This window comes from Hyaena hyaena, unplaced genomic scaffold (assembly GCF_003009895.1).
Source record: "Hyaena hyaena isolate Hyena2069 unplaced genomic scaffold, ASM300989v1 scaffold_91, whole genome shotgun sequence".
Lineage (NCBI taxonomy): Eukaryota > Metazoa > Chordata > Mammalia > Carnivora > Hyaenidae > Hyaena > Hyaena hyaena.
The window spans coordinates 812,918-834,637 of NW_024080725.1; the positions used below are offsets into that span (position 1 = coordinate 812,918).

At 42.5% G+C, this 21,720-nt stretch overlaps 1 protein-coding gene across 5 annotated transcripts in view; it reads right to left on the reverse strand.

Annotated features, from left to right (window-relative positions):
- Positions 1-8,168: 8,168 nt before the first annotated feature.
- The window catches only part of CUNH2orf76 (chromosome unknown C2orf76 homolog), a 56,681-nt gene continuing 43,129 nt past the window's right edge, over positions 8,169-21,720 (reverse strand). For all 5 annotated transcript variants that reach the window (XM_039234882.1, XM_039234881.1, XM_039234883.1 and 2 more), the window contains exons 5-6: positions 16,219-16,300; positions 8,169-8,336 (exon numbers count right to left, since the gene is read on the reverse strand). In XM_039234882.1, the coding sequence (XP_039090813.1) occupies positions 8,260-8,336; positions 16,219-16,300 (159 nt within the window). In that variant the 3' untranslated portion in view covers positions 8,169-8,259. The remainder of the gene's footprint in view (positions 8,337-16,218; positions 16,301-21,720) is intronic.

Below are 21,720 nucleotides of genomic sequence, written 5' to 3' on the forward strand. Positions count from 1 at the left end.
GGTCACTGCTCTCCAGAACCACACGCCGGAGCAGCAGCACACGAATCCTGTGTGCACACGACATAATCCTCTCGCTGGCTCAGCGATCAAAAAGTGAGTCTGCAAAGGCCATTATATGGAGGCAATGTAAGTAGGCCAACTCCAAGTGCACACTGGCGGCTTGGTGGGGAAGCCTGGTGTCAGGTCGGATTCATCAAATAAACAGACCTCCTTTGATGGAGGGAACGACACAACTGTGTTCTCCCCTATCCCCGAACTCCCCTCCCATAAACAGTGAAAGGTGGAGGGTGGCAATGAGTTCGACGGTGTGGGTCCAATGTGCAAGATGGGTGCTGCGCAGGCCTCCGGAACCCAGGACCCACCACCTTGACGGTGGAGCTCAAAGTGTTAGCCTCCAGCCGATTACGCAACTATGCTGCTAACATGGGTGACTTCTGCTAACTTGAGGAATGAGAAGCGTTCTGAGGAAAATGAGGGATGCAGCGAGCGACCGGGAACCAGAGCCCCGGCCCCAGCACGCAGGCCCACACAACGAAGGATGGATGACAGGGGTTGGTACCTCAAGCACCGTCATCCTCACGCTTCTCTTTCCGCTGCAGGTGCAAGCCCACAATCTCAGACACCCCCTCCTCGTCTGCACGGGCAGAGGCAGTTTTCCAAAGAGGCCCAGGCACAGCCACCTCTCTGGGTGTCCCAGTGAGGTGAGAACAGCACCCCATCTCCTGCCTGCGTCTGGAAGAGGCAGGAAGAAAAGGCAAGTGGAACAGCTTTACTAAGGAAAAAGCTCCTCAAATGCACACACAGCGAGACCTGGCTGTTTAGTGGGACCAGAGCCTATACGTTCCTGTGGCACAAGAACACTGAAAAGGGCACAGAACCATGGAGAAGGGGTGCCAACCAATGACAAAGAGGCAACGTCACCTGGCCTGTGGTCGACACCCTTGCTACCGTGTTTCTCCGAGGGCCAGACGCCCCTTGTTTCCTAAGACTGGCTTAGTATGGTGTCTGGAGCCAAAAGAAACCTGCTCTTCGACTTCTCGGATATTAGGTCTTGGGCAAGTGTCTTCATGTCTGACAGCATCAAGGTTCTTGGTACCAAAATAAAGTTGATGCTACTGCAGCGCTCATAATAAGCATCGTAAGACACTGGGCGCTTACCTTTGTGTTGGGTCCTAGGGGCCCGGGGGGCAATGTCTCACCCAATCCCCAAACTCCGTGAGGGGGGCACTGTCTTCTCATTCCACACAGGGGGCTGCTCCGAGTCCTTTCCAACTTGAAGACTTAATGAGATGATACTTAAAACACATCCAGTGTCCGGCACATAGTGATGATTCAAAAGGAAAGGGAAACTCCTCAACCGTACTTAAGAGAATGAGAACATTTTAAACATCAAATAACAATGCTTCGGAATGCGTGTGTAAGTAATGAGGTATACGCAGAAAAAAGTATGAGGTATCAGGCTACGTGGAGGAAGGAGCTTAGAAGAAGGGGGTTTTTACTTTACCTTAAAAGTTAGTTGCTTTTAACAGGCAGATGTTACCTGTATAACGTAAAACATACCAAAATGGTCAGAAACACTAAAAAACCCTACAGAGAAGAAATATGCCAAAATGGAGATTAATGGCAACTGCCTAATGGGTTTTTTTCTTCCCCCTTGCTTCTTTTAATTTTTTAAAATGATTTTTTTTAAGCAGGCTTCACGCCCAGCGTGGGGCCAGAACTCACAACCCTGAGATCAAGGCCTGAGCTGAGATCAAGAGTCAGCCGCCTAACCAACTGAGCCACCCAGGCACCCCTGCTTCCTTTGATTTCTATACAGGTATTAGATATTACTAATTCTTAACACAAATACAATCTCCGTATAAATATTACAGGCTTTTACAACCTTCACCTCTCCATTGTAGTCCCCTCCCCAGAGGTAATCAGAGTTACCAGTTTGATGTATATGCTTTTGTGCATATGTATATATAAATATACAATGTGTATATTCATGTATCTGTACATATATATGCACACATTGTCGGTAGTATTTTGTCCCTTTAAACAAATGGCATCACAGTTTGAGTCCCTCTGCAATTCCATCCACAAGCTGTCCCGAAGATGGTCCCGTGTCAGCAAATAATACATATGTCCCTCATTGGTTCAGATTAAGTAGTTGAGACTATGGATACACTGCCCTTTGTTTACTCTGCCATTGACTTTAATTAGGTTGTTTACAGTGTTTTTCTACTGCAAATAACACTGCAGCAGAATCCCTTATAAATGCTTCCTCTGCAAGCATGAGAGTGTTTCCCTGAGACAGACTGTAGGAAGTAGAACTTCTGGCTCAGTGGAAACTGCACTTTTGTTATTTTAATAGATCCCACACCTAAGGGACTATACACGGATTTCTACTCCCACGTCACTGCCAATATTTATTGCCAAACCCTTTTTACTGTTTGCCAACTTGACAGATGAAAATGTATCTTTTTGTTTCGAATTTCCTTGAGTAATAGGATGTGCACCTTTTTACATGTTTATAAGTCGTACAGGTTTCCTTTTTCATGAGCTCCTTCTCCATAAAATGTGTGCTTCTGCTGCATGTCTGTCCATTTCTCATGGAGTTACTATAATAACAGTCATTCACAGATTCTGGAAACGAATCCTTGGTCTATGTAAAAATTTTTTGTCATGTTTATTTTTGAGAGAGGGGGCAGGGCAGAGAGAGAAGGAGAGACAGAATCCCAAGCAGGCTCCATGCTATCAGTGCAGAGCTGGACTCGAGGCTTGATCTCACTAACTCAGTGTAATATCATGACCTGAGCCTAAATCAAGTTAGACACTTAACCGACTGAGCCACCCAGGAGTCCCATACTTTGTCTACTATAAGTGCAAATATAGGTCATGATCTCACAACTGGTGGTTTTGAGCCTCACATTGGGCTCTGTGCTGACAGCTCAGAGCCTGGAGCCTGCTTCAGATTCTGTGTCTCCCTGTCTCTCTCTGCCCCTTCCCTGCTCACATTCTTTCTCTCTCTCAAAAATAAAAACATTAAAAAAAAATTTAATAAGTGCAAGTAGTTCCTCCTGTTCATCTTTCAACCTTTTGTTGGGTGGGGGGAAGGAGTTAGTTTTTCATAGAGATATATAAAATTTAGAAAATTATTTAGCAAAGTATTTGTATTTTGTGTGTTAAGGACTTTTCCATGGTTATAAATATAATCCATACTTTTTTCTAATAAGCTCATCATCTTGTTTTTCATGCCTAGTGATTTAATCCATTTGAAATGTTTGTGAATGGTGGAAGCAGGACCCTAAATCATTTTTTAATGCCAAGCCAGGTGCTAAATATCCTTCTTCTCTTACAAATACCTTTATTATATACTATGTTTCCCTATACATTAGTTTTATTTGCTATTCTTTTCTTTTTAAAATTTTCACTGTTTCATTTTTGAGAGAGAGAGAGAGAGAAAGAGAGAGGCAAAGCAGGGAGAGAATCTGAAGCAGGCTCCAGGCTCCAAACTGTCAGCACAGAGCCTAATGTGGGGATCAAACTTATGAATCGCGAGATCATGACCTGAGCTGAAGTCAGATGATTAACCAACTGAACCACCCAGGCACCCCTATTTGCTATTCTAGTGCTTTTTTTTTTTTTTTTCTATTTCCGTATCACTCCCCAGCTGTTTTAATGACTACACCTTTAAAACATATTTTGACACCTGGTACGTAATCCCCCTTTCTTTTTGCTTTCTCAGTTCATCTTGGCTCTTCTTGCACATTTCCTTTTCCAAATAAATCTTTAAATCGATCCTTTGGGGTTTGATGGAGGTTGCACTAAATTACAGATTCAGTATAAATCTGTCTTTACGACACCAGCGCTTCTAACTATGAACAGGTGATCCCTCTTCACTTAGGTCTTTTATATTTTCTAGTAACGTTGTGTGCACAGGTCCCCGTAGGCTCGTTATCGGGTGCTCTGGAAGTCTCTTATTCCGTCTCCTAATGTGTCACGTGCTCTGCTTGGGATCCTGTTGTCTGCAAAGGGATGGTTTACCTCCTGCTCTCCACTATCTGCGCTCCTTATCACTTTTATTGTACTGTCTACAAAGAGACCCGCAGGACAATTCTGAATAGTCCCGGCCACAGCCGCCATCTTGGTCCTGTATCCTCTCTACTAGGTCTGTCTAGAACACTTCTCCAGTAGGCAGGTTCTCTGTGGGTAACTTCTTTAAGTGAGGGGCACATCTGGGGCGCCTGGGTGGCTCCGTCGGTTAAGCATCCGACTTTGACTCAGGTCATGATCACATGGTTCGCGGGTTCGAGCCCTGCATCGGGCTTTATGCTGACAGCCAGCTCAGAGCCTGGAGCCTGCTTCAGATTCTGTGTCTCCCTCTCTCTCTGACCCTCGCCTGCTCACGCTGTCTCTCTCTCTTTCTCTCAGAAATAAATAAAACATTAAAAAAAATTTTTTTTAAAGTAAAGGGCACATCCTCTTCCCGCTCAGGGTTGAAGGTCATCAAATGCTTTTTGGGTATCTATTGAGAGAAGCATAATTTCTTTCTCCTTTAATCTACAGATTTTGTGAATTACTTTGATAGGTTTTCTGTAGTTTTGAACCAATCGCCCATTCCTGGCAGAAGCCCTCTTCAGTCATAATATATTTCTAAATCATTTTTTAAAATTTATTTATTTTTGAAAAAGAGAGAGAGTAAAGCGGGGGAGGGGCAGAGAGAGAGAGGGAGACACAGAATCTGAAGCAGGCTCCAGGCTCCCAGCTGTCAGCACAGAGCCCGATGCGGAGCTCAAACCCACGAACCGTGAGATCATGACCTGAGCAGAAGTCAGACGCTCAACTGACTGAGCCACCCGGGCACCGCAGTCATAATATATTTCTAGTTTTGATTTTCTCACCTGTGTTTAGGACTATATGTAACTGTCTAAGAAGGAAAATACACACTGAAATAAAGGGTTTTGCATGCATCTTTCTGTATTATTTGTTAAAAAAGAAAATACACAGGTAAAAGATAGGCTTCATTTTTCTTAGAAAAGAAAAACTTGCGTGTCAACAGAGTGTTTGCCAAATGAGCAAATGGAATGTGCTATAACCTGTTCTTCTCACTAAACTCCCTATTTGGGTCAACTGTCCTGGCCATGAAGCCAGCCACTCACTCCGGCGAGACTCACCAAAGCCCCTACTCCTCCTTCTGCTACCCCCTCCACACGCAGCCCTCCCCAAGTCCTGGGACTCTACTTGTCACTCCACCCCACACCTCTAGCCGGAGGCCACAGGGCTGACAGGGCGAGGTCAGGACTTCAAGATACGTGCAGCTACAATCCCACTGCACACGACTGCATCGTTACGTCTCTGGGCCCCAACTTCTTTATCCTAAATAGATCAGATACTGTCAAGACTGAAGAGCTGTGGTAAAAAGTAAATGAGGTAGTAACATAGGAAAAACACCTGACGTGCCGCTTGCCATGTAACGCGTGACCAAATGTCAACGCTCTCTGGCAGGCAAGTCTCCTCCCCTCTCCCTCCCCTGTGCCATGCCGGGGAGGTCAGGCCTTCTCGTCTTCGCCCGGCCCACGACAACCATCTTTCTGCCCTCTAGACGCTGCTGTCAAAACATAAATCTTTCAGGGCGCCTGGGTGGCTTAGTCGGTTAAGCTTCCGACTTTCGCTTAGGTCATGATCTCGCGGTTCGTGGGTTCAAGCCCCGCGTCGGGCTCTGTGCTGACTGCCCGCTCAGAGCCTGGAGCCTGCTTCAGAATCTGTGTCTCCCTCTCTCTGACCCTCCCCTGCTCACGCTGTCTCTCTCTCTCTCTCTCCCCTAGAAATAAATAAAACATTAAAAAAAATTTAAAAAAATCAAAAAAACATAAATCTTTCTAAAACACAAATCTAGTCCTGTAGTCTATCTGTCTCAATCTTTCCCTTGGCTCCCTACTGCCTTCTAGATAAAGCTCCAGCTCCTTAGCGTGATAGATAAAGCCTCGCTCAACCTCCCTTCTGGCCTTATGTTCCTCCACTCTGGTGCAAGGGCTTTCCACGCCGGCACACGAAATCTGCAACTCCACAGCACTTTGCCTTTACATATGCTGCTCCCTCTTCCTAAAAGCTTTTTCCCTTATTTTCTACTAAGCAAAAATTCCTATTCAATCTTTTAAGAAAAAGCTTGACTGATACTTCTTTTAAAATAAAAATTAACCCCAGGGCGCCTGGGTGGCTCAGTCGGTTAAGTGTTCAACTCTTGTTTTCGGCTCGCCGTTTGTGGGATGGAGCCCCTGTGTCGGGCTTGCTTGGGATTCTCTCTCTCCCGCTCTCTCTGCCCCTCCCTGGCTTCCTCTCCTCTCTCTCTCTCTGTCTCTCTCTCAAAATAAATAAATAAAAATAAAAATAAAAATCAATCCCACACAGAATGTAGAATTAACTACCCCGTCATCAATACTTCCATAGCAGCTTCCACTGCTATTGTATTAAAATCCCTTGCTTAGACATCTTTCCCTCCTTGCTGAGGCAAAAACTCTGTCTTATTTGTTAACTCCCCAGAAGCCGGGGTCATGGGTCCATTCAGCCCTTTTTTAATGAATGAAACCATGAATCAACTTTCTCTTTTAAACAAGGCTCTACTAAATCTTTCAACAAAGCCCCCCAAAACCCCATTTTGATTATGTTAACCAGACTTTCAAAGCTGATTTTTTTAACCTCTACCACAAGGAACCATTTTGTCCTACTAGCAAAACTTAAGGGCTCTCGGGATAATTCTAGGGCCACCAACCTCGTAGGAGTTCTGATTGGATACACATGCTGTCCGAGGGGCCCCCCCGAAATCAGGACTCTTCAGGAAGTGGTAGTGGCCATTATCGGGAATCCGGAGTATGCTATTATTCTGAAAAAAATGTACCTTCCATGACTTAGACTTGTTCTCAATGAATGATTTTCTTCCCTAAGTGCAAACATCCTGTACCTTTTCTCTCCAAAGAAATGGGTTTGGTTCTATTATATTCTGCTCCTGAAGTGAGGAAACACAGCTCAGGGGGGAAAAAAATCAGCCATGTTATTTGTGTGGGCTGAAATATGAAAAGAAAAGAAACCCTCTTACATCAGAAAACCTCTCATAAGAAACACATCATCTCTGCTAAACCCAAACCAGTAACAATCCACAGAGGCTCTAGTAGAAACCATGGAGAAAAATACAAAAGGAACAGAATGACCTCAGTCATTTGTTCTTTTTTTATTTAAAAAATTGTTTTTAGGGGCGCCTGGGTGGCTTAGTCGGTTAAGCGTCAGACTTTCGCTTAGGTCATGATCTCGCGGTTCGTGGGTTCGGGCCCCGCGTCGGGCTCTGTGCTGACTGCCAGCTCAGAGCCTGGAGCCTGTTTCAGTCTGTGACTCCCTCTCTCTCTGACCCTCCCCTGGTCACGCTATCTCTCTCTCTCTCCTAGAAATAAATAAAAAAAAAATTAAAAAAAAAAAAATTAAAAAAAAATTGTTTTTAAATTTATTATTTAAGAGAGAGAGCGAGCGAGTGGGCACATACGAGAGAACATCTGCATGAGGGAGGGGCGGGGGGGGTGAGGAGAGAGAGAATCCCAAGCAGGCTCCTTGCTGTCAGCACAGAGCCTGACATGGGGCTTGATTTCACAAACCATGAGATCATGACCTGAGCTGAAATCAAGAGTTGGACGCTTAACTGACCGAGCCACCCAGGTGCCTCATCTTATAATCTTTTTAAAGAACCCAACATTCGGGGCGCCTGGGTGGCTTAGTCGGTTGAGCGTCTGACTTTCGCTTAGGTCATGATCTCACGGTTCGTGGGTTCGGGCCCCGCGTTGGGCTCTGTGCTGACTGCCAGCTCAGAGCCTGGAGCCTGTTTCAGTCTGTGACTCCCTCTCTCTCTGACCCTCCCCTGCTCATGCTGTCTCTCTCTCTCCTAGAAATAAATTAAAAAAAAAAAACAAAAAAAAAACATTAAAGAACCCAACATTCAAGCCACCCAAATAATCCCTAATTTCAGACTAGAGAACCAATATTCCATGATGAGTTTTGGATACCCATTTCTTTCACTTAAAAAAAATTTTTTTTCTCATAAATAAATATATTATTTTACAACTAGAAAGAAAGAAAAAGTGCAGACCTGCAGAGAGAGAAAACACGATAGACTTCAGCTCAAAGAGCACAGCCTGAGATTAATTTTTTTAAGTTTATTTGTCAATTTCAAAAACCTCACTAGTAAAGAGTTTACGACAGGTATGCAAAAAGGAAGCCCCCAAAGGGTTTTCACCAGGAGGAAATGGGATTAGCTTTGTAGTTCTTATAATCTTCTTCACAGAAGAATGCAATTTCAGTTTCATGAGCTGGAAAAAAAAAAAAAGACAATGGAAAAAAATGTTAATGTAAAATTAGATTTTAAGCAAGTATTAAAATCCGTATTACTCTGATGCAGTGTTTCAGATGCCTAAAGTGAGAAAAATGAGCTACTTGTTTGGTTTCACATTTCATCAAATCAACAAGAAGTATTGTTTGCTGTTGTAAGAATTTCAAACTCAAATAATTTAAAAGTAAAAAGAAAAATAACCAAAAAAAAAAAAAACTAAAAACAAGAATTAGTACAAGACTCTGGTTTCCAGGAAACCATAAAAGTGTTCATGTTATAGTCCTTTTATCAGTCCTAGAAAAATTAACGTTTTTTCCCCCCAAATTTGTTGCCTAGTTACTGAAGGGGGAGGAAGAAGGCCTTTTTTTTCTGTCTCTGAAATTAGCCTGTAGGTATAATAATTTAATACTTAGAGGATCAGTAGAATACTTTACAGATCACTTTACATTCTCCCTCATGACCCATCAAAATATGTGTCTGAAGAAGTTAATTTTTTGCCTGCTTATGACTAATTCATGAGGCTTCAACAATATGCAAAGTGAAAGACACAAATTGGCTTCTACCGCAATACCTTCAAACACCTCTAATTATTCACAGGGGATAAGGCACAGCTAAAGGACCCACAGAGGGGCAGAGCAGTCACATTCTTTCAACCCAGCAGGTCAAGGACTCCGTCTTCTAAAACAATAAGTCAGCAACATTATTAATTCAGACTGGAGACAAATCTGATGGAAAGCCTTCCAATTATTAAACATGCAATTCTTTAAGGTGTGTGCCAACAAGTTCCACATTCGTTTTTTAAATTAAACCAGAAGTTAATACAGTCTGCTCAGCTTTTACAGAAAGAGCAAAAGGGCCTTCAGAATCTCAACAAGAAAACAGACAAGATTATTTGTAATGAATACTGATCACTCAATTAACATACCCTCTCAAAACAGACAAGTAAAACTCTTCAAGCCAAATAAATAGGATAATAGGGAAAGATGCCAGGGATTAACACCCCCGGGTCTCTTAGTTTACCAAACTCATCTCATCGCTAGAATTTATCACAAAAGAATGAAATTAAGGAGCTTAGCATGGCACTTCAGAAAAAAAATTTTTTTTTCATTTTGCTGGTCTTAAGAATATCGAATTTATTGTTTCTCAATCATAAGTTACCCATGCTCATTACAGAAAATACAGAAATGTTGAAAGGAGAAAATAAAGATACCTATAGGCTCAGGTCCTCACTCCAGTCCTACTGCATCTTCGAGATTAAATGAAAATTAACCTTGATGAAAACTGGATTGCAATCCAGGCACAATGAGCCTGGGGGTGGGGGTTGGGAGGTGGGCCGAGAGAAACCTAGAATCTGTGAGGAGGGGCTATAAACAACTGAACCAAGGGCAAACTGGAGGCTCACGTACAACTACATTTTATAGGAAAACAGCATTTTAAAAAATGGCGAAAAGTCTGCGTTGGTGGTATAGTGGTGAGCATAGCTGCCTTCCAAAAAATGGCGAAAAGACTGCACTTGGAATCAGTAAAATGTTGAAAAGGGGGCTTCGGAAAATTCGGTATTCAAAGGGAAGATGTTTTGAGGTCTGTCCTTTATATAAAAAGCTCCTGGAGGTTCCTTTTTTGAAGTGAAACAAGCCCAAAGGTAGACCTGTATCACCTGCAAGGGATTCTAATCATCCTTCAAATGGAGAATGAGCCAAAAAGCACGCTCTTCTTACTAATCACAATGCAGAGTTTTATCTAGGATGTGCTATTTACATACAGAACTTTACATAGTGCTTTGCCCACACAGCACTTTGCTCAATACACACTAACTGTAATTATGATTTTCACTTACTGCAGTTGACATTTATCTGTACCCCTTTAGAGAAACGAATGCGTCGTATAGTTAGCTTTTCAGTACAGTAATAACAGGTTCAGAATAAGCTGATGTAAAGAAGGGATTGACAAAGCCTTTTTGTTTTGACACACAGGTTTTCTCGGGTTTAATAAACTTCTAGATCAATTCACTAGTTATCTAAAGTATGCCATCTCTTATAACACAGGCTCAAAATGAGATCCTCCTAAGATCAAGATTCTATTCTCAGATGAATACTTTTTCTTAAAACAAAACAAACAAATAAACAAACAAAAACAAGACTGACAAACGGATTAAACTCAAAAACTTCAGACTGGTGAAACTGATAACCTTAGGAAACTGGAAAACAACACACAAATTCAAAACGGGTTACTGGGAACATTCGAAAGAAGACATAAAATGTTTTTCAAGCTGTAGTAACCTGGTCCTCAAACAAAATGGAATGTTTAAAAAAAAAAATCTGTAAAATTCTGTTGGAAATGTTTGAGACAATGAGCTCCTCTACGGATGCTGCAAATTTACCCGTCAATTAAAATGAAAACAAATTACAAAAGGTTTTCAAGACCTCTACATAATCACCCTTTCGCATCATTGTCCCTTAAACTCTTGCTTCCCCAATTCTATTTCAAATGGCTTCAGAAGAACCCTCGGGAAGGCTACTGTGTGCCAGTCCCCCAGGGCACCTGATTTTAAATTAAATGTGCTGCAGGCAACAAGGCACTGGGGTGAAGAGAGCCTTGGCAAACGGATCTGAAATGAATGTAGAATCTAAAATCCAATAAATACATTGCCAGTTCATCCTTTGTCTTCCCATCAAATGAAATCAAGTAAGAACCTTCAAATACTGCGCGCCATTTTAAGACGGACGTTCAAGTTTGCTGAAATAAACACGAGCCAGGACACTCAAACTTTGAAAATGAAATGAATGACTAGGTCATGCATCCAAACAGGTCAGACACCGTGTACGTACGTGCTTAAAAGGGAAATAATGATGACTTGAAAGAAAAGAATGTGAGAAAGGCCAATTTTGAATGTGAAATCTCAAGAGAAAGTCAAGGCAATCTACTTAAGCTCCTTAACTAGCTTATTTCAAAAAAACTCACCTATGGATGAGGATTTACGGCACAGTTTGAAACTCCCTAGCCTGTGCTGGTCAGTGCCGAGCAGGCATAAGGCACAGAAACCGGCAACATGGAGACCTGTGCACTGACTCTGTGGCACAGATAATTAATGATCGGGGCAGTCAGTAATGTGACAGTCATTGCAGATTATTGACAATAAAAAAAAAAAAATACAGGAAGAACCAGGTTTGGTTTCTGCAGCAACTGGAGACCAAAAGGACCAAGGTTTTACCCTCTCTCCTAGTCCAGGAATATATCTTATGCTCCCAAGGCTCACAAAATCCCAACCTACAAATCATTCAAAACTGTGCTCACAGCTGTTATATTTCTAACTTTGCACCAAAGGGACCCGACAGAAAGTTCCCAAGCACAGTGGTTTTTATTTCATGTCTGCTTCAAGAGTCTGGTTTTTTAGGGGCGCCTGGGTGGCTTAGTCGGTTGAGCGTCCGACTTTCGCTTGGGTCATGATCTCGCGGTTCGTGGGTTCGAGCCCCGCGTCGGGCTCTGTGCTGACTGCCAGCTCAGAGCCTGGAGCCTGTTTCAGTCTGTGACTCCCTCTCTCTCTGACCCTCCCCTGCTCACGCTGTCTCTCTCTCTCTCCTAGAAATAAAAAAAAAAAAAAAAAAAAAAGAGTCTGGTTTTTTGTTTCCTTTGGAGTTTTTTTTGTTTGTTTTGAAATCAGCTGGCAGAGAGGATTTCAAACTACGGTTTGAAGAAAGCGAACAGAAAAATAAATCTGACCTTTGACAGCCGGCGCACAGGCCTGGGATTCCCACAACGGCGAGGGGAGGGTCAAGAGTGCAGAACAGTCCAGATCTACCACCCACTTCCCTGAGCACCGGCCTATCACCGTGTTGATGTTTAAAGGGAAGAACAGCCCCCTTCCCACGCTGTCAAGGGAGGAAAGCACGTCTGCCCTAAGGTGCCACTACTCGAAAGGGACGCAGACCTTCAGGAAACACAAATCAAACACGAGCCCCATGAAGAAGGGGAGCCAAAGAATCCCACAGTATCAGCTGCACATCTGAGATCATCAGAAGGTGCCGGGCACAAAGTCAGGGGTCTGGTGGTGGGCAGAAGGCAAGAGCTGACCCGCAAAAGGAAATCAGACTGCCAGGGAGCTTTGGAACGATGACGGGATCTGATTTTACACAGTCTTCCCTCAGATCGGCACTGACGGCGTGGCCCACCGTATCTTGTTTTAAAGTATTTCCAGCAAAACACAACTGGTTGAAAAGCGTTACCCGGCCCCCATTTTTCTTTCCTAAGAGGATTCAAAGGATGATAGTGGTAGAAGGTCGCCAAAGGAAAGGGATAAGATAACACTCCCAGAATACTCACGTGCAAATTTACCACATAGGGGAACCAATGCATAAAAACCACAACCATTAATAACAAGGTAGCAATCGTTAAGTTACAAATAACCGTTCTAAGGAAAGCTTTCTTCTTCCTTCCAAAAAGCAAATCTTTTGGCTCCTGTCTTTTTAGCTCTGAGTCCGCAAGCGAAACTTGGCCCTGACGTCAGGCGCGGAATATACAATCGGGGTCTGCAATGCAGATGAAAAGCCAGAGCAGAAGCTGGAGAATTTCTCTGTGAGAAAAGGGATCTTCAAATAAGTTTGTTCCCCTAATTTCCTCCCTTCACAGTCCTTCGTTCCCTTTCATGAATTCTGCAGAAAAGTCATAATGATAGATTTGTTACATTGGCACTATTCCCATGGCAACCGGCTGTGATGGCAAAGTGACAGTTCTAGAGAGAGATCAAGTGGTAAAAAGCGAGGGTGATGACTTCGAAGTTTTCTCTGAAACGTTTTGAAAACCTAACCAGACATGGCACCGAGGGAGGGGAAATTCCCTAGAGGAGTCACATACTTCAGGTGTCGTTTTTACAACTTCACTTCCACTTGGAATTTTTGGTTGCTCTCCAGGGTCGTCACCTCCTTCCCCAAGGGGTACAGCTACACGGCCCCAGGCAACACAGAGGGCCCCTGGGGACAGGAAAGCCACGGCAGGCTGGGCCTGGCTTCACCCCCGAGCAGGGCTGTGGGTTTGCGAGGTTCTTGTACCACCCTGGAGCCTGTGAAGAGGATCCGGTTCTCCTCAAAGGCCTATGGCCTTAAAACAAGAATGACAAAAAGATGGACTGGATGCTGACCTTCACAGGTGTTCATTACATGAGTCTGAATTTTTAAAAATTTTTATTATTTGCTTATTTATTTTTGAGAGAGTGAGAGAGAGAGAGAGAGAGAGAGAGAGAGCATACTTGAGCAAGGGAGGGGCAGAGCGAGAGGGAGACACAAAATCAGAAGCAGGCTCCAGGCTCTGAGCTGTCCGCACAGGGCTCGATGTGGGGCTCGAACCCATGAACTGCGAGATCATGACCTGAGCCAAAGTTGGACACTTAACCAACCGAGCTATATATATATATATATATATATATATATATATATATATATGTATATGTATATACATTTATATAAATTTTTATTTATATAAATATATATATTTTATATAAAATATTTATATAAAAAATATATATATATATTTTTTAACCCCACCACCCCTTTAAAGGCACATCTCAACTTCCAGGGAGTCACAGAGTTTGAGGAAGCATACTCCCGCTGGCCTGGTAACAGATACAGGACAAAGTGTAGGAGTGAGAAAGTCTTACTGGCCAAATTGACCTACAGGAAGTTAGAGGTAATAGACATTGCCAACAGTAGTACAAAAGAGTATCCACTTCCCAACCTTCTCTGAGATACTACCACTTTTCTTCAGGCCTGCTAGTCTTGAAACTACTACTTGTCAGGGGGCCTGGGTGGCTCAGTCGGTTGAGCTTACGACCTCGGCTCAGGTCATGATCTCACGGTTCATGGGTTCGAGCGCCGCGTCGGACTCTGTGCTGACAGCTCAGAGCCTGGAGCCTGTTTTGGATTCTGTGTCTCCCTCTCTCTCTAGCCCTCCCCTGCTCATGCTCTGTCTCTCTCTCTCTCAAAAATAAACAACATGTTTTTTAATGTTTAAAAAAAGTAAAAAATAATAAATTAGTACTTGTCCAAGGTCACCCAGTCAGTAAGCGGCAGATCAGGTCATAAATCCAAGCACTCTGGCTTCAGGGTCTAATTCTTAACCACTAGACTGGTATTTACTACATAAAAGAGCATCTATCCTCATGTGTATTTCTCTCAGGACTAATAAGGCAGAACTATTTTTATGTTAGCCATTCCTTCCATCAGTAGGACTTATCTTTTTCAAGCTAATTATAAGAGCTTTTGATCCATTCAGACTAATAACTTTTTTGTTATATACAAAGTAGTTTTTCACAGTTCGGTGTTTCTGCTTTAACTCTGTTTACAATTTTTAGTTTTTACCTGGTCAAATCTATCATTTCTCCCAGCTTTATCCCTCTTCCTTCAAAGTCATGCTTGGAGAGAGCTCTTCTCCCCGAGATTATACAGTTACTAAGCTACATTTTTAAAAAAATTTTGTTTTCACATTGAGACATTTAATCAATCTACAATTTAGTTTGGAATAAAGGCTGATATAAGGATTTAAATTTTATCTTCCCAAATGCTTTGGCAATGGGCTTGACATCATTTTCCAACGAATCCACTCTTTCTCCACTTTTTTGAGATGTCAAAACTCTATCATGTGGCAAACTCTTACTTTTTTTTTTAGTTTATTTCTGATCTTTTCCACGAAGCTTTCAATCCGTACATCAATATCACACCGGTCTGTTATAATAATTGCAGCTTGATGCTTTACCAACAAGCAGGGCTAACTTCTAGGTGCTGCGTGAGTCAATAACACCAGTGCCACTTGCTGTGGTAATTTAATAGCATTTGAAGAAATAAATGCCAAAATAAAAACGGTGTCTTCAAACAATAGCAATCGTCCCTATTTAGAATATGAAAAAACACTTAATCTAGTAATAGTGTCAACAAACAAGGAAAGTCAGTCTAAGATTTTGTAACATGTTATTCAAAATCTTATTTAAATTAGAAGCGATGTCAGGAACTTGCCTCAACCACACAGCTCATTCAAACTGAATTCCTGACATATGTCACTAAAATGATTCAAGAGAACACCTGTCCAAAAAAACATAAAGCTTCCTAACAGGGACCTCACTTAGAGTACCCCTTACCCAATACGTGCAAATAATTATCAAGGAAGTGTGATCGGTGCTATTTCCACTGACCACAGAGGTATGTCAGAGGCAGAGTCCTTTAACTGCTTACACTCTGAAAATCTTCACTCCTACGGCCAGATAATCCTTAGGTGTATATACACAGAATTACAGTGACATCTAATGGTCACAAAACATGTCACACGGTATTTCTTTAAAACAACTGCATGCCTATTGTAGGTTGAAGAGCCAAGTGGGGCCCCTTTCCAACCGCACACACCAGGCTCCTGCTTGAAATTCCACGGCTCGGCAGGCCCAGAGTGATCCGGAAGCCTATAAGAAACTGCGCTGCACCTTATACAAACAACATCTTACTTCATTATTCCACATTAGTTCTACCAGGTCCGTTTCTCTCGAGCCATCAGTTCAAATGATGCTGATAAGAATAAGTAGGTTATTAAGTGAGTAATAACCTGTCAATCACTTAAAATAACTCTCGGCAGAATTCTGAGCATACCTGCCGAGAAGAACTATTTGCATTCTGCACATTTGGAGAGCAGCTATCTCCTGCCCTCAGTCAAATGATCTGAATGTACATCACCCTCGTCCTCCTCTGAATAATTATCAGGGAGTGTAAAGAGCAGCGAGGGTAGCATTTGCTTTGCGCTGAGTTATCCAAACATCATCAGCCCGGGCGTCAGCAGAGAGGCTGGGTAAGTGAGCGCCCCTCCAGCACCGCAGGGCCCCCCTCGCTCACCAATCCCAGCGGCTCGCAGCGTGCTGTCTTCCTTCAGCAGGAGTCTGTCGTCATCTTCCAGACTCAACACGAGCTCATTCGTCTGGAAAGAAAGAAAACCTGCATCATATCAGTACTTCTAGGTGCTTCTTTGTATTTGGTCAGACTTGTCGAAGACACAGGATTGTTACTCTGGGTCACGGCAATAAGCGAAGTCACATGCCGCTCCCATCACTGTCAGGGCAGAAGCACACAGATGGGAGCACCCATTACGTTCGCTCGCTCCACAGGGGCTAGGGGAGCACAGGGCTTTGGTGCCGAGTCCGGATTAAAAAGTGGTCTCCACCAATGCCCTGCTGTGTGCTCTCAACAGACTCCACAGCCTCTCTGAGACTTAGTTCCCCCCTTTATAGAAAAGGGAAGAGGAATGAATCTTCTCTTTTGCCCTGAGGTGAGGATGACATGAGATAAAACCATCAATACGGTGTCCGTCACAGAGCAAAGACTCTCCATGTTCGCTGCTGCTATTCTGTTGTTGCTGTCGTCATTATCGTCATCGTCACCTCATCCTCACAGTATTCCAGGAATCACAGTATTCCACCATCACCACCACCACCATCCTCATCATCTCCACCACCACCACCACCACCATCACCACAACCACCATCATCCTCATCACCATCATCCTCATCATCATCACCACCATCCTCATCATCACTACCAGTACCATCCTCATCACCAACAGCACCATCACCACCACCATCATCATCCTCATCACCACCATAATCACCATCCCCATCATCGCCATCATCATCATCATCTCATCACCACCACCACCATCATCCTCATCTTCATCACCACCACCATCACCACCACCACCACCACCATCACCACCACCACCACCATAATCCTCATCATCACCACCACCATATTCACCATCACCATCATCATCACCACCACCACCACCACCACCACCACCACCACCATCATCCTCATCACCACCACCACCACCACCACCACCACTACCACCATCCTCATCACCACCACCACCACCACTACCACTACCATCATCCTCATCCTCATCATCATTACCACCACCACCATCACCATCCTCATCACCACCACCATCATCATCATCATCATCTCATCCTCACAGTATTCCAGGAGACAGAGAGGTTAAGAAACAGACCCAGAGGACCTGGAACTGAAGCCTGAGCTCTGACCATCTTGACTTCAGAAAGAAACAAGCTCACCTCCACGTATCTAAAAACCTTGTCCTACCTAGTAAACATGTGCTCCCAAGTCATGGTAACTTGATCCCATGTCATATTAACTGTAACCTTTCACGATGAGGTTTCAGGTGGCAGTGGATGAGTCTGTCCTCCAATGATTTTTTTTACAAATCCAGTTAAATATTATAACTATAGGAGAAGACTTTGAATTGATATCTGCCCCCAAAAAGCACACAGAGTTGAAGGCACAGTCCACTTGTCAACCAGAATGAAGCTGCTTAGCAACACAATCTATTTCTAGAATATGGTTAAGAAGGAGAGTCAACAGAGAGGTCACTCCAGCAGCCAGAAGAGAAGGCCCAGAAGCCATGCTCCACAGTTCACAACTTTACCTACTAGAGAGCAAGGGGCTTGACCTCCAGAGCACAGAGATTAAATGGAGGGAGGGAGAGGTGTTATTTTAAAAAATCATTTTAGAATAGGTAATGCATACTCACAATACAAAATTCTCCAAGTACATATGGATGGAGTGTCAAGTGCGTCTCCTTCCAATCCCGATCTACCAGGTGCCTAGTTCTCCTCCAAATAACTTCTGCTAATTCTGGTATATCCTTCCAGAGACTGCCTCTGTGTATGTTCATGCAGGCAGAAAAGCGCGTGCAAACTTTGTCAAACAAATAACAGCATACTGTATGCTATATGCTAACACTTTGCTTTGTTCTCTTAAAATATAGCTTAAAACCATTCAACCTTGGAACACGACCAATCGCAGAAAGTACCTGTTTCCCACACCCCCTCTGTTATCAACACCGTCTGATCTTTGGCAACCTAACTGATGAAGCTTACGTGCAGTCTTAATTTGTATTTACTTTGAGTAAAGTCATAAATATTTGTTTCTTTCATGAACTCGAAGGATAATTTTTTTAAAAAACACTTTATTTTTAAGTAATCTCTCTACCCAATGTGGGACTTGAACTCACAACCCCAAGATCAAGAGTTACATGCTCTTCTGGGTAAGCCAGCCAGATACCTCTCAAATGATAATTTTTAATGGAATTGTAATGTTTTATATATATATTATATATATGATATATATCATATATATATATAATATATATATGATATATATATTAAGAAAATTAGGCCTTGTCTGTAGTATGTTAGAAAATTTGCTCTAATTTTCCTTCCTTCCTTGATTTTTCTTTTCTTTTAATTTTTTTTTTAACGTGTATTCATTTTTGAAAGACGGAGAGAGAAAGAGCATTAGTGGGGGAGGGGCAGAGAGAGGGGGAGACACAGAATCTGAAGCAGGCTCTAGGCTCTGAGCTGGCACCACAGAGCCCGACGCAGGGCTTGAACTCACAAGCCGTGAGATCATGACCTGAGCTGAAGTCGGACGTCCAACTGACTGAGACACCCAGGTGTCCCTCCTTGATTTTTCTTATAATGTTTTTTTTCCTAGTAAAAGGTGTTGAATGCCTGTTGAATAAATACATGAAGTAAAATTAGCCATTTTCCTTACAGTTTCTGGGTTTCCTGTACCTTACTCAGAAAGACCTTCATTCTAAGATTTCTTCTAAAATTTCATGTTTTCTTTAAATGTGTTCATCAATTTCATTGTTTTAGACTTTTCTTTATGGAGAACCTTAAACATACAGTGTATACAGAACAGCATCCCAAACCTTCCATGTACCCATCCCCCGGCCAAACAACTGATTTACACACGTTCAATCTGCTCCATCTCCGTTCTCACCGGTGGGCTCTACTGTCACACTTATGCCAGGAAGCCAATGGATATTTACTTCGGCATAAGGAAAAGAATATGAATTCAATTTAACCATTTTCTGGATGTCTCCCCAGTTGTCCCAGTAATATTTCCTGAACCTTCCATATTTTCCCAATAGCTTTGAAAGATCATATTGACTATACCTAAATTTTTTTTAATTTTTTTAATGTTTTATTTATTTCTAGGAGAGAGAGAGAGAGAGAGCGTGAACAGGGGAGGGTCAGAGAGAGAGGGAGTCACAGACGGAAACAGGCTCCAGGCTCTGAGCTGGCAGTCAGCACAGAGCCCGACGCGGGGCTCGAACCCACGAACCGCGAGATCATGACCTGAGCGAAAGTCGGACGCTCAACCGACTAAGCCACCCAGGCGCCCCTGACTATACCTAAATTCTTATACATATTTGGGTCTATTTCTGGACTTTTAACTCTGTGCCGTTGAACTAACATTTCATGTGACAGTTACCACACTGTTTTAATTACTTTAATCATACGGCTAATATATATCAGGGTCGGCCACTCTTCTTTCTCTTCTTTTTCCTAACTATTCTTATTTACTTTTTGCATATTAGTATGATAATCAGCTTTAATTCATATACATATACACAACTGCCACTGTATTTTATTGGGGTGGCATTAAATTTACACATTTAACGAAGAGAAAAGAGAGATCTTCAAGCTGGTGCGTCTTCCCACCCAAATACCCTAAGCATTTCCATTTAAGTCTTATGTTGGATCCCTTTTGGCTTGTCTATTTTTTTGTTAAATTGAGGTAGAATTTCACATAAATAAAATGCAAAGATCTTCAGGGGAGTTCAGTTCAGTGGATCTGGACAACTGAATAACCCTCACTAGCATTTTGAAGTTTTCTTCTCAAATATCTTGCACATTTCTTATAAAATTTCTTTCAGGGTATGACTTCTTCCTCTCCTAAACTTTTAAAAACAGTAGCTATCTGATTTCCAAACTCTTAAAGCAGAAGAAATTAGAGTTTTTATTTAAAAAAATTTTAATGTTTATTTATTTTTGAATTTATTTGAGCACAAGCAGGGGAGGGGCAGAGGAGAGAGACACAGAATCCAAAGCAGGCTCCAGGCTCTGAGCTGTCAGCACAGAGCCCAACGCAGGGCTTTGAACCCACAAACTGCAAGATCATGACCTGAGCTGAAGTTGGATACTTAATTGACTGAGCTCCCAGGTGCCCCTAAAGTTTTTATTTTAAAACTTTTCAATAGGAATTATTCTGAATTTACAAACAGCCCCATAATACACACAAAAGTACATTTTCTTAATAACCATAAATCATATTATGGTAATTATTTACACTGCACATTCATTCATTCATTCATTCAGCAAAAACTGAGCTTATACTCCAAACAGGAAGCTCTCACAGGAAGGTATCCAGACAGTTTTATTGTAATAAAGGGAAGAAATTTCTGCAGATACCTGGTAATCAAGAAGTCTCTAAAAGTAGAAAATTGGGGAAAACGCCTTTTGTGATCAAGTTCATTAAGAGAGTTGGAAGACTCTTCCTTTGGCTGAGGAAGGAGACTAAAATTGCAGCTGGGTTGCTGGGTTGTTGGAAAACTGATGGGTGGGTCCCTGGTCCAGGGATGCTTATAAGCCCCACAGATGAGGAATAGAAAACAGAAAACAGAATGCAGATGGGGAAATGAGAAAAATGACTGGAAGCTGGATAAAGCACAAATGAGGGCTTTGGGGTAAAGTGTTTCTGCAGTTTTAAAACCATGTCTGTAAAAATGTATTAGCCGCCCTGGTTATTAAAGCTGAAGAGGAAACCTGGAAGAATCATCCCCGAGGAATATAGTATGTCCTTAACTAGAATGGTTATGGCTTGGATGAAAATATATAAAGCCAGATTCCAGAAACATTCAAAAGTAACTTTATTTCTTTAAATAAATACATTGTTCAACTGGACAGATAAGCCCCAACTATGTAACTCTAACATGCCAAGTTGGATCGCATGTTTTAAATATAAGAAACAGGGGCACCTGGATGGCCCAGTTGGTTAAGCATCTGACTCTTGGTTTTGGCTCAGGTCATGATCTCACGGTTCATGAGTTCGAGCCCCATGTCCGTTTCTGCACTAGGAAGCCTGCGTAGGTTTCTCTCTCTCCCGCTCTCTCTGCCCCTGCTCTGCTCCCTTGGTCTCTCCAAATAAACTTAAAAAAAAATTTAATACAAGAAACAATTCTAATAGATTTCCAACTACAAGAGGAAAATTCCTGATTTGTTTAAATGTCCTAATATTGAATATTTGAATATTACGAATCAGGTCTTCATTTAGAAAATATGAGCATTTTGAGCAAGTCCAACAATGTAAAAATGCAACACTGGAGAATGACAGCACTCTAGTTTACAGCCTTTTCAAAGAGCATGTTGTTCCTTATAACTTTATATACACACACACACACACTTTTCTCCTCTACAACAAGCCCAAGCTTCCTATTCTCCACGTTTTAGAGACAAGCTTGTAAACCCTCCTGTC